We start from the raw sequence: 15,375 nt of genomic DNA on the forward strand, positions 1-15,375 counted from the left end.
ATTGCAATTGAGTGGGGGGATGTGTCATAAAAAAACAGGAGGACACTTCACCGAAATGAAATGAAGTAGCAGAGATGTTTAGTTAGTTTGGGCTGCTGCGACAAATTACCACAGCCTGGGTGCTTATAAACAGCAGGAATTTATTTCTCACAGTTCTGGAGGCTAAAAATTGAGAGCAGGGTTGTGGCATGGTTGTCTGGTGATGTCCCTTTCAGGTTGCAGAAAGCCACCACTTGTATCCTCGCATGATGGAGAGCAGAGTGAGAAGTGAGAGCTCTCCAGACTTTCAGGTGGAACTAGTTTCATTCCTGAAGGTTCTGGCCTGATGACCTCATCTAATCCTAATTACCTCCCAAAGGACCCACCTTCTAATACCATCTCATTAGGGAATGAGGTTTTAACATATGAATTTGGGGGGACACAAAGATTCAGTCCCTAACAAGAGACGAGACTTACCTTCTTGTCTAAAATAAGTAGAAAAAAATAAATAAAATACATGAAACCATGGTTTTCAAGACAGTGGACATTAAGCAACAAACGACAATGATTCCTAAGAGATGGGAAACAAATGAGGTGAGTCTACCATTGCCCCACTCAGAGAGAGTTCCCAGGCTGTGGCACAGGGAGAGGGGACCCCACAAAGGAAACTGAGCTAGAGTCCAGGGAGGCCAAGGTGGCTAGCGTTCACAGGTCAGAGTCCAGGGAGGAGAGAACCACCCAGAGAGAGACCCTGTGCTCAGCTAAATACTGATCAGTGCTTCAAGTCCCAGCACAGAAACTACCTTAGTGTCATTAGAAGGAACAGTCACTAGGGCTCATACATGGTCTTCCAGCCAGCGTGGAAAACCTTGTGATTTACAGGGCATAGGTTGGAGAACTCACAGAGGTTTTGCGTCATAGTAGGGCAAAATTAGCCCTGGACTAAATGCTGCTCTGATCCTAACAAAGCTTAAGAGCAATACCTGAAAAGATCAAACCATTTCCAAGTAACTGAACCACAATCCAGACAAAGTTCAAGAATATTTCTCAATATAAAAAAAAAATCACCATCCAATGAAGTAAATTTCACCAAATAAAAGTATACAAAGAAGGAGGAAAATGTGACACATAACAAGAAGAAAAACCAATTGAAACCAGCCCAGAAATGACACGGATGTTAGAATTAGTAGACAAGGATATTCAAACAGTTACTGTAATTGTATTCCATATGTTCAAGAAGCTAGAGGAAAAATGAACATTTAACTAGAGATGCAGAAGATATAAAAAAGACCCAATCAAGGACGGTGCCTGTGGCTCCGTGAGTAGGGCACCAGCCTCATATACAGAGGGTGGTGGGTTCAAACCTGGCCCTGGCCAAACTGCAACAACAAAACAATGGCCGGGCCTTGGTGGGGGGGGGAGGCCTGTAGTCCCAGCTACTTGGGAGGCTGAGGCAAGAGAATTGCCTAAGCCCAGGAGTTGGAGATTGCTGTGAGCTGTGATGCCACAGCATTCTACCAAGGGCAATAAAGTGAGACTCTGTCTCTAAAAAAAAAAAAAAAGACCCAATCAAGCTTCTACTGATGACAGCTACAATGCTGAGATTTTTAAAATGCACTGGATATAATTAACAACATGTTGGTCACCACAGAAGAAAGGGTTAGTGAACTTCAAGATATAGCAATAGAAATTGTACAAAATGAAACACAGAACGAAAAAAGGCCAGAAATAAAATGAATAGAGCATCACTGAGTCGTCAGACAACTTTGAGGCCCAACATACCTATGTGTAATAGAAGTCTCCAAAGGAGAGAAGATAAAAGGGTGGACAGAAACATTTTTGAAAACATAATGGTCAAAAATTTTCCAAATATAATGAAAACTATGAACCCACACATCCAAGATGCTCAACAAAACCCAAATAAAAGAAACATGAAGAAAACTACACAAGGGTATATCATAATCAAATTGCTTAAAACCAGTGGGAAAGGAAAAAGCTTAAAAGCAGAGGGAAGAGACATCATTATATACAAAAGGACAGAGGTAAGGCTAATAGCAAAGATAAGGATGCTCCTTGGAAACAATGCAATTCAGAAGACAGAGAGCAACACCTTTAAAGTACTGCAATAAAGCCTGAAAGCTGGTGGAGGAGCTGGAAGATGGTGACAGCCATCCAGGGGGGAGAAGTGATGTGAGCTTCACTCCAGAAGGTGGCCCTGGGCCCTAGAGAGGGCAGAGGGAATGGTGGGGACTTAGCAACTGATGAGAAATGGGGAGGGGGGTCTAGGAGAAGGTACAGGTTTCTGTCTTGGGTGGCTGCTAACCACCAAAATGGGAATCACAGGATATGGGCAGAGGGCGGAGGAGTAGATTTTGGAGGAGACTGTGGGTTCCATTGCAGACAATTCTGAGTAGCCAGTGGAGGGCTCAAAAGAAGGTTTGGAGATTGGGAGAGATACACAGATATGGCATTCAGATGGTGGTATATTGGGTAGGATAAGGAAACCTATAACTTAGTGAAAAATAAACCCTGAAATCTCAGCATCTTAGCATAAAGGAAGTTTATTTTTTTGTCATAGGAAGTTCATCATGGGTTGGCAGTGGGCCCTCCATCTTATGTGCCACCGTCTCAATATATGACCTCCAAGGTTGGCACAGCAAGAGGAGATGGGCATGGAGGAGGTACACCTGGCTGCAGACTGGCGGTGAACAGGATTATTTCTAGCCACACTCATTGTACCGAATAGTCACATCAAACCCAACTGTAAAGGAGGCTGGGAAGTGAAGGGGGAGAACAGGGACTATTTGGAAAGCGCTGAAGCCATGAGTTTAAATGAGAGAGGCCAAGGAACTTTTGAAGTGGAAGAAGAAAAGAGCTGTAGGCCTGGAACCCTAGAGGGAACCCTAGCATTTGAAGAGTGGGTGGAAGTAGCCCAGAAGCACAGAGGAGGAGAGTCTGTGTGGGAGGAAGAGCACAGGGAGCATACTGTCCTGGAAGGGGAGGCAGCCAACACTCAAGGGGAGGGCTCCTGTCCTTCCTGATCTCCTGTGATTCTGTGGTTTTGATATTATTTTCAGCAGATATTATTTTCTCTATTTCACAGATGTAGAAACTGCAGTTCAGAGAGCTAAGACTCTAAACTGTCTCAGTCACAGAGACCTGACAGAGACCAAAGCCAGACCTGGCAGAGACCAAAGCCACAATCTCTCACCCCTTGGGTGGCCTCATCTGTGTTGGTACCTGCCTCTTTCCTGCCTATATTGTCCACCTCTAAGGATGGGACAAGCAAGGTAGATCCTTCCCTCCAAGCTCCTCTCCCTACTTTTGCAAGAGCCTCTTCCAAGCTCAGAAGAGAGTGTTTACTGGGCCTCCTAAAAACCCTTGTGCTCCCAGAGAGCCAGGGCCACCGATGGTATAGGGTCTTTCTGAGGCCTCTCAAGTCTTGATAAGCCTCCTGACTCTTTGGGCCTCAGTTTCCTCCTCTGTTAAAGTGTGTGATGTGGGCAGTGGGTGGTTGGGGTCCTCTCCAGCTTCAACACTTAGTTCTTTTCTTTCTTTACCAGCAAGTGAAGGAGTGGCAGAGCACAGGCCAGCAGGCCCACCCTCTCCATCCTCCTCCACGGCTTCATAATGTTAAGAAAACGTCTTCCTCCAATCACAGACAAACAACCTGGGCTGGGGAAGCCAAAGGAAGGGCCTGCTTTGCATACTTAAGCCCCTCCCCCACCCCTATTGAGCACACAGTTGCCATGGTAACTGGTCCCAAAAGACTCTTCTCAGCAGTCGCCTCCCCTTTCTGCACTGCTGGAATGCTGGCTGCTTACCCAGGTTCTGAGAGCTCAGAGCTCAATACTACATTTTAAGGATTAGAAAGTGAGCCCCAGAGAGGGAAAGCTACTTGCCCAAGGGCACACAGGGAGTTGGTGGCAGAGACTTACCTAGAATCCAGGTCTCTAAGTGAAGACATTAGGAAGCTCAAATAAAGAAATGTGCCATCAGACTTTGGGCAGAGACTCACAGATTGAACTAAGTGTTGGGAGACAGCTAAATAGGTCCAAATATCCAGTTCAGCTCCCCTCCTGATTCATTTAACAGACATTTATTGTATGCTGGCTATGTGCCAGGTACTGGCCTAGGCCCTGAGATTTAGCTGTGATCAAACAGACAAAAGCCCCTGCCCTCACAGGGCTGACATTCTCCTGGGGGAAAGGTAATGAGCAAACTGAGTAAATGGAACACAATGTCAGGGGCTCAGGTGGTATCCAGAAGGTGGACAAGGGAATGCTGCTTAAATGAGGGTAATCTGGGAAGCTCTTTCAGAACTCACCTGTCAAAAAAAAAAAAAAAAAAAAACTTACCTGTCCCACGGCCCACACCTTCGGGACAGCTGGCATCTTGAGGCCAGATTCCAACGTGGTTGCCATCTGGTTGACATGTTTTGAGAGAATATGCCTTGGCCCAGCAGCCTGAGGCTTTAACCATAGAAATTTAGGCATCACAGCTGGCAGTTGGGAAGATGTTTGAGGGCAGCAGGCTCCCTGAAGCCATGTGGGCAGCTGCCCTGCCTGTTCCCAGCTGGCCTGCAGCTTGGAAAGTCTGATTTCAGATGCCCCAGAAAGATCATCCATCACTGCTCACTAACACCGAAATGATGGAAATGACAGCCCTGCACCTCATAGTCAGAGAAAAGGAACAAGTGCCCTGAGAGCAGATACCAGCTGCCAGGCAGTCAGGAGACCCCTTCCCGGGAGTGGAGTTTTATTTAACTTTTTATTATGGAAATGTTCCAGCACACACAGAAGGATAGTATAAAGAATTCCCACGTGCCCATACCCAGCCCAAGGATCGTTAACTTATGGGTACTCTGGTTTCAGCTTTGCCCATTGGATGATGCTGAAGCAACCTGAGCTGGTTTTGTAAGGAAAGGGGAAAGTTAAGTCAGTCCTGGGGGCTCTGCTGGGAATGGGAGGAGCTGGTGGAGGGAGCCAAGCCCCACTTCCTGCCCCACCCCCACCTCACTTTGCTTTCCTTTCCTCCACCTTTTCCCCTCTCACTCACAATAAAAACATAATTACAGGGCTTTATTAAAGAAAAAAAAAGGCAAATTACGGTGACATGCTTTAATTATCTGCCGAGCAATGGCGGGCTGAATTACACAGGCAGGGCCTTGGAGGTTACCTAAAAATAAAGCAAGAAGCCTCATTAGATGCTAATTGCTGCTTTTGCCAACTGAAGTGAGATTCTGGTGTTGTGTGCCATTCAGTGCCAGGTTGGCTTGGTGGTGGGGAGTGAGCCCTGTGAGGCTCAGAATGCCAGGGCCAACCCCTGTGGATGGCCAAGACAGGGCATACAGGAGGGCAGGGAGGAGCCCTCAGTGCCTTGGTTTCCCCTTGATGTTCAGTGGGCAGATAGAATCCCGTGGCTGGGAGAAGGCAGCTGTGGGGACCAAGCGAGAGCCTCAGAAAGACGTATCTCTAGGGAGAGGGGCCACACAGCCTCTTATAGATTCAGCATCTTCTGGGGGCTCCCTAGGACCCCCTCAGTAGGCCTGGAGGCTGAGGTGGCAACTCTCTCCCACCTGACCTGGCTCTGTACATGTCCTGCTGTGCTCTGCTACCAGGGCCTGAGAAGACAGGGTAGGAGGGACAGACCAAAGGGCATTAGAGCTCAGAACCAGTCCTCTGAGCTGGAAGGAACCCCAGACTTCAGCTTGGCCACTGCTTGTGAAGCTGGTCTCTCCAGGTTCTCAGGAGTTCTACAAAAGTGTCCCATGTGTCCAGCCAGCTTGCCAGCTCAGTGGGCTCCTGCTCAGGCTGGCACAGCCCAGGCAGGCTGGAGCATGGGCATCCTGGTTCTCTCCTGGGTTCATAAAGCCCAAGGTCTGGTACCACACCTGCCCACTAGACCACACAGCCAATCCTCTGGGGAGTTTTTAAACCCCCCTCCAGGCCCACCCACAGAGATTGAGATCTAGTGTTCTAGAGAGGGGCCCAGCAGCTGTATTGTCTAAAAGTTCCCCTGGTGGTTAAAAAATAGTACACTTTTGGGGTTAGAATGTCCACTAGCCAAATACTTTCATTCCAACCTCAAGGAGGCTGAGGCCCCAGGGGAGGAGTGAGCACAGGGCCTGTGGAGACCCCATAATCCCTCCTACAGAGCAAAGGTCTCTGGGGGCTGCTGGCTCCCTGACTGGGGTGTCATGGACCATGAAAAACCCCACCTTATTGAAATATGAAGTTCTGAAGATACTGAGCAACTGTCCACCCTACTTGGGTGTCCCACATGAATAATTTAGGATGGAGAGCAAAGGTGAGTAGCCAGGTGGTCCAGGAAGGGCCTTGTGTCTTTCCCACTATGTACATAAGGGCCCACCTGGGCGCACGTGCAGGACCTCAGCCCTGCTGCCTCAATGGCCTGAGCCTTCCAGATGATGGACCCAGGACCCCAACAGTGCCCACTTTTTCAATTGCCAGGGCCAGTCTGACTAGCAGAAGCCTGCCGAGGCCTGGTCCTCCTGTCTACCTCAGTCCCATAGAGCCCACTGCACCCCAGGATCAGCTGCCCCAAATCACACACATACACACACCCTAGTCTTCCCTTAGTTTACCTCATTCCCCTAATTATTTTACTGTGGGACACAGTCTAATATGTCTCCCCCATCAGACTGGAAGCTCCTTGAGGGCAGGACTGTGTTTCTCCCCTCTGACAGAGGACAGACAGCCCCCTGAGGGCAGGGCCTGGATGCCTAGGCCAACCCTCCATCTCCAGATGGTCCAAGTCCCACCCAGCCTGTCCTGGTTCCTAGAAGCCCCTTAGTCTCCTCCCACTAACATTTCCAGCCTCCCACAGACCCTCCCTTGGGAGCTGAGATGAGCACAGAGGCAGCACCCCCCTTAGAGAGAAGATGATTCTCCTCTTGGAACCTAGACAGATGCCCCACAGATGAAGGGCAACTGGGCAAGTCCTGAGCTGAGCATCAAGCCCTGGCCCCAGGCCCAACCCAGCCTTGTCATCAGAGCGTCCATCACCTCATGAAAGCAGTGGGCCAGAGTAGGGGCAAGGTGCCTAGACTGGGGGTACTGTCAGAGAATCACCCAGGGGGAAAGCTGGCTGCATCCTGTTCCCTCCTTCTCACACACAAGCACTGCCCTAAAAGCTTCTGACAAACATTCTTGGTCTGGCAACCTAATTTTGCCTGACTGGGCTGGAGGACTGGATGGGATCAATTCTGGGTAGTCTTAGGGACTATCCTATGTAAGTAAGATGATCACTGAGAGATAGCCCCTTTCTCTCTCCTTCCCTCACCCAATTCTTTATTGAGCATATACTAGATGCTGTCAACAGACTCTGTGGGGAGAAGAGATTTCCTGAACACAGGGGTGTAAGACCACCCCTTCCCCTAGGAGGCACTAACACCCGGCATGGTTCCATGCCCCAGCCTTACCTCTACTCACATCCTTACACCAGTCCCCACCTAGCTCCCTGCCCAGGGTCCCTCCAGTCCCTTGATGCCCCACATAGTCAGCTAGGAAAGTAGGAAGGGGTGCAGAACTTGGGGGTGGGGCAGGGGGACACCAAGACAGCCTGGGCATGAGGGGACCAAGAGACAGCCTGGGCACCAGCTGCTGCCTGTGGCCTCATTGTGTCTCTGGCTCTATAATTTACCCCTGGCAGAGTCCAGCCCCTGAACCACTCTCACACCCCTCTCCCAACCTGCCAAGGAAGCAGGCCAGCCTGGGACAGGCATCCTCATGATGTGGGTGTGATGGGGATTCACACTCACTTGGGCTTAAAACAAACACTCACACAGGACAAACAGACATGTGGGGGTGCAGGTGTACACACAGACATGCAGCCAAAACAGACACTCACACGCACACCATGCCATGTACTTGGGGACACACATGCCACACTCTGATTTCCAGGACAGACAGACAACATCTTAACACCTGGACCTAGAGACAAGAGGAGAGAAGGGCTGCGGTGCTGGCAGCCTGGGAAGCCAATTTCTCAAGAGGACTTCCCAGCAGGCAGAAAGGCTCTGGTGTACATGTGGGGTAGGTTCTGGGTGTGAGGAAATAATCCCTCCCTCCCTTGGGGCTGCAGGGCAGGGGACCGAACACCCCCCTTAATCAGTGGTCCACCAGGTGCTGATTTCTGACTGTCCTTCAATGTCCCTGCCCCTCACCTGGAAACCTGGCCCCACCCTGCCCAAGGCCATTCCAGGAAGCCGTTTCTATCTCCTAGTTCTTCCTTCCCTCTAACTCCAGGCCCTCTGAACGTGAGTTGAGCCCATGTTCCCCTGGCAGGACCCTCGGTGGATGTGGAACCCAGGTGCAAAACCATGTGTTTATTTTTATTAGAAATGTTCTCGGTATAAAAACAATCATGCGCTACACATTGTCATCAATAACCATCACCAAACACCCAGGCACTGAACTCCGTGTGGTCGGCAGGAGGGGCAGGCGGGCAGGCGGGCAGGACACACGGCAGACGGTGGGGCAGGCGGGCAGGCTGGCAGGCTGTGGGCCACGGGGACACACACAGAGGCCACCAGGAAGACGCAGCACTTGGCAACACACTCGAGATTTGTTTTTGTTTTTGGCTTTTTGTGTTTTGCTTTTTTTTTTTTCCTTTTTTTCTCTTTTGTGACACATAAAATTTGGTGAATTGGAAAAGGGAGAGAGGAACAAAGGCTGGATGAAAATGAAGTTGAGAACAGGAACGAAAAAGGCATGAGAGGAGTGACACGGCTGGAAGCCAGGAGAAAGCAGGAAGAGGTGGACACAGAGGATGAACAAGAGGAGGCAGAGGTGAGAGCCAGAAAGAGGAGAAGACACAGAAAAGCTGAGAACAGAGGTAACAGAACATAAAGACAGGGGCCTGGAGACACACTGGGAAGGTCGCCAGTAGCACAGACAGAGGTGGAGGGAGGGAGAGAACCAGCACTGGTGCCTACATGACCTGAGCCCCTGTGGTCTGGGGCCAGGAGGGGCAATAGTGCAAGACGTATACTCCATGTGGCCTGGAGCTGCCCAGCCCCTCATCCTCCTCCTGTTGCCCACCTGGCTTTCCCAAGCTGCCCAGCAGTGATGGCTGGGAGTTCTGCTGTCCTCAGCACCAAGCCATGTCCGTGGACACCCACGGGCAGGCAGGATATCAGCTGGGCCCTTGAGAGTGGCCCTGGGCCAACACCATCCACAAGGATCGTGGCTCTTCCTCCTCCTGCTCAGTTCTGTGGCCCAGCTAGATTGCATGGTTGGTGTAGGTGACATATGTCTGTTTGGTGGCCAGTGCTAGAAAGAGAGAGATCAGGGATACCCAGGAGTTAGGAGCTGACTTTTTCAAAACCCCTTCCACATGGGCACTGCCCTGCACAAGAACCTACCATAGCTCCCCACCACCCATGCCATCCAGCCCAGAGTCCTGAACCAAGGAGTCAGCGCCCCATAAACCCTGCACCTGGGGATTGGCCCAGGTTTCCCATCTCCTGGGCTGGGCTGCCTGCCTGGACTACCCATCCCTCATCCCTTTGTCACTTGAGAAATGACTCCTCCCTCGAGCACTCCCCCACAAAATTCCACTCCTGTGGGAGGATCTCCCCACAGAGCCCCTGCTAATTCTATCGCCCTGTAAAATAATCATTTTTATTTGTGTTATCATGCAACCTTAAAATAATGTCAAAGGAAGTCTTTCAGAAGTTCAACCACACATTTTGGAAGAGCACATGCAAATATGTTCTATACAAACTAGAATGGTGACCTAGAGGAAAGAAGTGGGGAAGGAGTAGCAGAGGAAACAATGAAAACCAGAGAGGCGCCGCGCAGGGCTAAACATGTGATCAATGCAGCCCTCTGCCCCATGCCCCCCAAAATGCAGTTCCTGGATACCCACGACCCACAGTGCATCCACTTCCTATTTCTTGGCACCCCCGTCTCCCCTCAGTCCTCAGTCTTGGGCCCCCTTAACAGCATGATTGCCAAGTTCAAGACTGTTTTCCAGTCTCCCTTGTTGCTACGTAGGGCCTTGAATGTGATCACATTCTTGCTGATGACATGTGAGTGGAAGGACTGAGTCCTATTCCTATATCATTTGATTAAAATGGAATGTTTCCCCTGTATGTTCTCTTTTCCCTTCTTTGAGCAGGACAAGTATTGTGGTCAATCAGCCTCAGTCCTCTGGGAGCCAATGGAGCAACAAGACAGAAAGAACGTAGATTCAGCGCCTGCCCACCCACCATGTGCTACTATGGCAGAGAGAAACAAACATCTGTCTGATTTGAGCCACTCTGTTCTATTCTGGGACCTCTGTGTCACAGCAATGTAACCCAAAGCTCCCTAATACAGGCAGGATTGCTGTGTCCAAGTATCAGAGGGTCCATTGTGTATAGAGGAAGCAAATTTACAGGGTGGGGTGAGCAGAGGGGTTCACCGTGGAGCCCATAGAGAAACATGAGGATCAGAGTTCAGTTTAGCTAAAGGAAGAACTTTCTCCTGACAACAGCTGAAAGTGGAGTGGGTGGCCTTATGTGGTAGTGGGCGCTCCGTTAGCAGAAATATTCAAGCAGAGGATGAGCAATCACTTGGCTCAGTGGTAGAGAAGTCCCAAGGTGCCACCTGGACAGTTGCTAATGGAAGAAAATGGAGCCACAACATCCAAGAAAAAAATAAGAACAAAGCATGGTGCCTTATAGTTTATGAAGAATTCCTTCTTCATTTCTAAAACGACCATGTCTCTCTAGGCTCTGGATGACCAAGAGGGCAGAAGGACCATTGGACAAGTCAATTTTAGTGGGCAGCATCCAGGGGGTAGTCTTTAGCGAGACCACCCCAGGATGGCAGGAGGTACTCAAGGGAGGTGGGGGCAGCACACACAGGTCAGAGCCCTGAGGTCAGGAGCCCAGATTCTAGCTGCAGGGAGGCCTCGTGGTCCCACTATGACCTCTGGGCTTCCTTCCCTTCTGGGCCTCAATTTCCTTGCCTAAAACATGATGGGGTGGCCCTGTTTACCTAGACTTCTTTTCCTAAAGGGCTCCCAACTTCCCTCCAGAATCTCCATCCCATTCCATCTCCCATAGTCACATAAAGAGCTAGCAGCCAGCTCTGCAGATCAGAATCACTCACCTGCAGGCCAGGCTGTTGAAACCAGCTCCCCAGGGCCCCATCACTCTCTGGTGAACTACTAAAATTGAATTTCCAAACCAGGAAAACTCATCAGCAGCTCCTGGCTCAGAGGTGAAGGAAAATCTCAGCAGTGACAGCAGTAAATCCCCTGACTGTGCTCCTGAGGGCCACTGAGGGCACCAGGGGCATGTGAAGGGATGAGAGAAAGTGTGGAGGAGGGACAGCTAAGTTCTCCTCCAAGGCCAGAGCTGTCTCCTAGGAAATCCAGTTCCCAGGTTCTTAACCTGGAGTGGAGGGACACTCTATTCTGGGACTTCAGCTACATGCCACAGCCTCCAGAGCTTTTCAGCTGAGCCTCAGTCTCACCATCTGGTAAACAGGAGCAGTGAGTCTGCCCGAGGCCCCCATAAGCTAACAGTGAGGCTCCAAGTGCCTGCCATGTGGCCCTTCTCATAGCTGCATTTCCTTCATCTGTGAAATGGGATATAATGGACCCCAATTGGGACAGCTCAGGGGTGAATGGAAATGCCCTTTAAATGCTATAAAATGTTGGGCAAAAGGGCAGGACTGAAATAACTACAGTGATGAGGACAGGCTGGGGACAGCAGTGCCCTGGGAGTATCCTTGGTATGAGGTGACGGGGCGGGTATATGGGCAGAGGGCCGCAGCCCTCCCTTGCTGATGTTAGGCCCTCACTGATGGTTTTCTGTCACCAGAGGCTTGGATAACAATTAGCTGGGCAGCACCAGGCACAAGCTGACAGCCCCCATTTGTCGCCCCATGTCTCCACACCCAATCTGCCTGCAATCGGGCCCCTGAATTATTTATTCTGTTGTTTAAAGATACGTGGCCTGCCAGTGACAGAGTGAAAAATGTCCCTGCTCCACAGGAGTGACACCTCCCCACTTCATCTGCTCGCACCCCTCAGTCCAGCTACTCCCAGAATTAATCACCTGGCTCCTGCCTGGCCCTTGTTGTCACTGAGCTGAGAGACAGTGGGGGCACAGGGTGCTGGGTGCTGGCCTTCACCAAGAGCCCCTGCTCCCATCCTTCCTTTGGAGGAAGTGGGGGGCTGAGGACAGTGGGTCTGCCGTCACTGTGTCTCACACTCCTCCTTGTCTAGCATGAGTGAGTGACTGGCCAGAGCAGAGACAGAGGGGCAACGCCACTGTGGAGCCAGCAGTGCTCTCTGCAAAGGGCCCTGGCCTCCATGCAGCCCTCTGGTCGATGATGGTACTCTCAGTGTCACCTTTAGGGTCAGGGTGTCATCTCTAGGAGGGGACTAATACCTGCTAGCCCTCAGGAACCCTGGAGCAAAGCCTCTCTGACAGACCTGCTCCTGCACATGGCGGAGAGGAAGGCTTTAAGGGAACAAGACCCAGGAAGGCAAGTTTCCATAGGAAGGAGGAAAACTAGGGCAGGGGAGCACAGGGGCAGGGAGGGAGTTCCTGCTTAGGAACCAGGAACTCCATTTGGGGTCTCTGGACATCCAGGTAGACATGACAGGCCAAAGATGGGAGTCCCGTGTGGGCCCCCTGCCCTTGCCAGCTCAGCATAGAGGGCAGCCCAGCACATGAAGAGAGCCCCAGGGTCCAGGTTCTGGGAGGAGAAGCAGGACTGGAGAGAACCAGCACTCACTGGGGCAGAGGAGGGACACACGCAGACATGAAGAATGACAATCAAAGGAGGAAGGGGTGTCAGAGCCAGGTATACCACTCGGCACAAAAGATGGGGACCCCAGAGAAAAGGAGGCCACATGAAATCAGAGCCAAGAGACCCTGTGGCCACCCAACCACCTCTTGGCTGCATGATCTCGGGAGAATCAGCCTCTCTTGCCATCAGCTGGGGATCAACCCACAGACTTCCCTGGGCCTCACAGGACTACTGAAGATCACTTAGCAAAGCAGCAGACTCTGGGGAGTGCCAGTCCCAACAGAGGGTGGGAAGGAATGCCCCCTTTCAGCTAATATGCTCTCCACTCATGGAGGAAAGGAAGGCGATTTACCCAGAGCCCAGGGCAGGGCTCCTGTAAGAGGTGCTGCCCCAGCCCAAACCCACTGGGGATGGAAGGTCTCCTGTTTCACCTGAGCTACTGGAGGAGGACAAAGGGTCTCCTCTGGGGCTGTGCTCTGGGCCTTCTTGTGGTCTAGACTGTATCCCTCCTGCTGTCATCGAAAATACTCATTTCTGGCCTTTCCTCAGCACTAGAGGGAGGAAGAAGAGTGCTAATTCCCAGCTTCCACCAGTATCTAAAACTCTCCTTGGGAGGGGGGCCCTTCTCCACCCTCTCCTACCAATGGAAGCCCCAAGACTTTCAGAGGGAAGAGGCAGGGGAGCTGCCACATAACTATTTGGGCTACTTTCAGGGTGTTCACAGAGGAAGCCAAGGCCTGTAGTGGGTCTGTGGTCACCACAATGGCTCCTCCATCCCTCTCTACCCCAGGGCAGCTGGAAGTGAGGCCCAAAGAGGCCCAGCCCTCAGGCTGGAGGCCTGTGGCTCATCGGGGCAGAGAGGTGCCTGAGAGGTGGAGGCAGCACACAGAGGCCCTGTCACCTGCTGGGGGAGTCCCTTGCCTCCTTCTGAACCTTTCTTTCCCCATCCATATCACACAAATGGCAAACAGCCTGCCTTTCAAGGCTGCTGCGAGGATAAAAACTGGCACAGAGTAGGAGTGGCACACACTAAGGGTTCAAGAGCTGAGAACCACTATTCTGGTCCCCCTGAGACCTAGCTGTCCCTGACATCCTGCCCCTCTCCTCCTTGCTGCCTCTGCTCCTTGCACACAGAGAGATGGTTCCAGGAGGAAGAGGGAGCAGGTGCACTGCTCCTTACCAGCCCCAGAAGGGCCATGGAACTGCCCTCCATATGCTGAGGTCCCTGCTGCTTTCCATCCCCACCAAAGCATGACCCTCCAGTGCTGAGGTCTCCTCCAACACTCCCCTGCCCCCACCCTAGGACAGCTGCTACCAGAGAATGGTAGGAGGCAGTTCTTTAGGCTCCCCTGCCTTGCCCCACACCCCTCACTTACCTGTCCTGGGCCTGCCCATATCCTGGGTCCCTATTTCTTAGGGCCCTGCTATGGGGTGACTGAACAAAGCTAAGCTGAGGATTATAGCTGTTCTAGTACAGGGCTACTCCTCCCTGGTCACCCAAGAGCCAGTGAGCAGGGACCCTCTGAAACAGTCCCTCCTCCCAAAGGGACTGAAAGGGTAGGTAGAGATGTGGGCCCCTGGACAGAGTCCCAGAATCTTATGCCACCTGAATGAACCAGGCACCCCCAGGGCCTCACACTAGGTGGGGCACAGATCTCTGGAGAGGGGTGGCTAGGACTGGGTTGGGAAGCTCTCTTAAGCCTGCCAGGAGGAGGCAGGACAGGATAGGCTTCAACCTAGTGCCTCAGGGCTCTCCCTGAGATCCTTCCGGGCAGAGCTGGTCCTGGTGTTCCCTTCCCCAGAGGACCAGGCTAGGGAAAGAGCCTCACAGGTGCTTATCTAATCTTCTCACAAAAGGGGGGCAAGCCCTGGTAGGGCCAGAGGGAGACTGGTGTTACCAGGCACTCACCTGGGGCCTCAGGGTTCTCGCAGAGCTCAGATGTGGCCTCGCCATTGGGCCGGAAGCCCCCCTTCTGTGTGAACTTGTTGGACATGGCGGCAGCGGTGACGACGGCTTTGAGGCTGCGCTTGCGCTTGGGCACATTCTGCTCCGGGTGGAAGAGGATGATGTAGACCTTGGGCATGTAGAGCATTCCCAGGGACACCGAGGCGCTCAGACTTACAGACACTGTCAGTGTTGTAGTCTGGATATACAGCTAGAGGAGGGCAGGGCAGCGTCAGAGCAGGCTCCACATAGCCTCAGGGTCCTGACCTCTTCCACTTCCCACCCAGGGACAGGCACAGCAGGGACAGACCCAGGCCTCCCACCCTGCATGGGTCCCACTGGCATCAGGAAAAAGGAGTCAGGTATGGAGCTAGAAATTTAGAACAGAATTTCTGTATTCAAATCTTGGCTGCACAACCTCCAGCTGTGTGATCTTGGACAAGTCAAATCCTTGCGCCTCAGTTTCCTCACTTATAATATGGGCATGATGATCATAACACTTACCTCCTAGGGATGCTGTGAAAATCAAATGACTTAATAAATGTTAAAAGCGTGGGAAACAACACCAGACACATGGTGAGCGCCATGGGAGTGTTTACCACTGTCACGTGCTGTTCAGGAGCGGTACCCCTGAGGAAAGACTCTCAAGGGACCACAACGGGCCCTTTTCAGGGC

The 15,375-nt window shown here is 51.7% G+C and overlaps 1 protein-coding gene across 5 annotated transcripts in view; it reads right to left on the reverse strand.

Annotated features, from left to right (window-relative positions):
• Window positions 1-8,832: 8,832 nt before the first annotated feature.
• GRM4 (glutamate metabotropic receptor 4) overlaps window positions 8,833-15,375 on the reverse strand; it is a 117,084-nt gene continuing 110,541 nt past the window's right edge. For all 5 annotated transcript variants that reach the window (XM_012804685.1, XM_012804683.1, XM_003789107.1 and 2 more), the window contains 2 exons: window positions 14,665-14,911; window positions 8,833-9,275 (listed from right to left, as the gene is read on the reverse strand). In XM_012804685.1, the coding sequence (XP_012660139.1) occupies window positions 9,226-9,275; window positions 14,665-14,911 (297 nt within the window). In that variant the 3' untranslated portion in view covers window positions 8,833-9,225. The remainder of the gene's footprint in view (window positions 9,276-14,664; window positions 14,912-15,375) is intronic.

The sequence above is a fragment of the Otolemur garnettii genome, unplaced genomic scaffold (assembly GCF_000181295.1).
Source record: "Otolemur garnettii isolate 467f Iridium unplaced genomic scaffold, OtoGar3 scaffold00031, whole genome shotgun sequence".
NCBI classification, from domain to species: domain Eukaryota; kingdom Metazoa; phylum Chordata; class Mammalia; order Primates; family Galagidae; genus Otolemur; species Otolemur garnettii.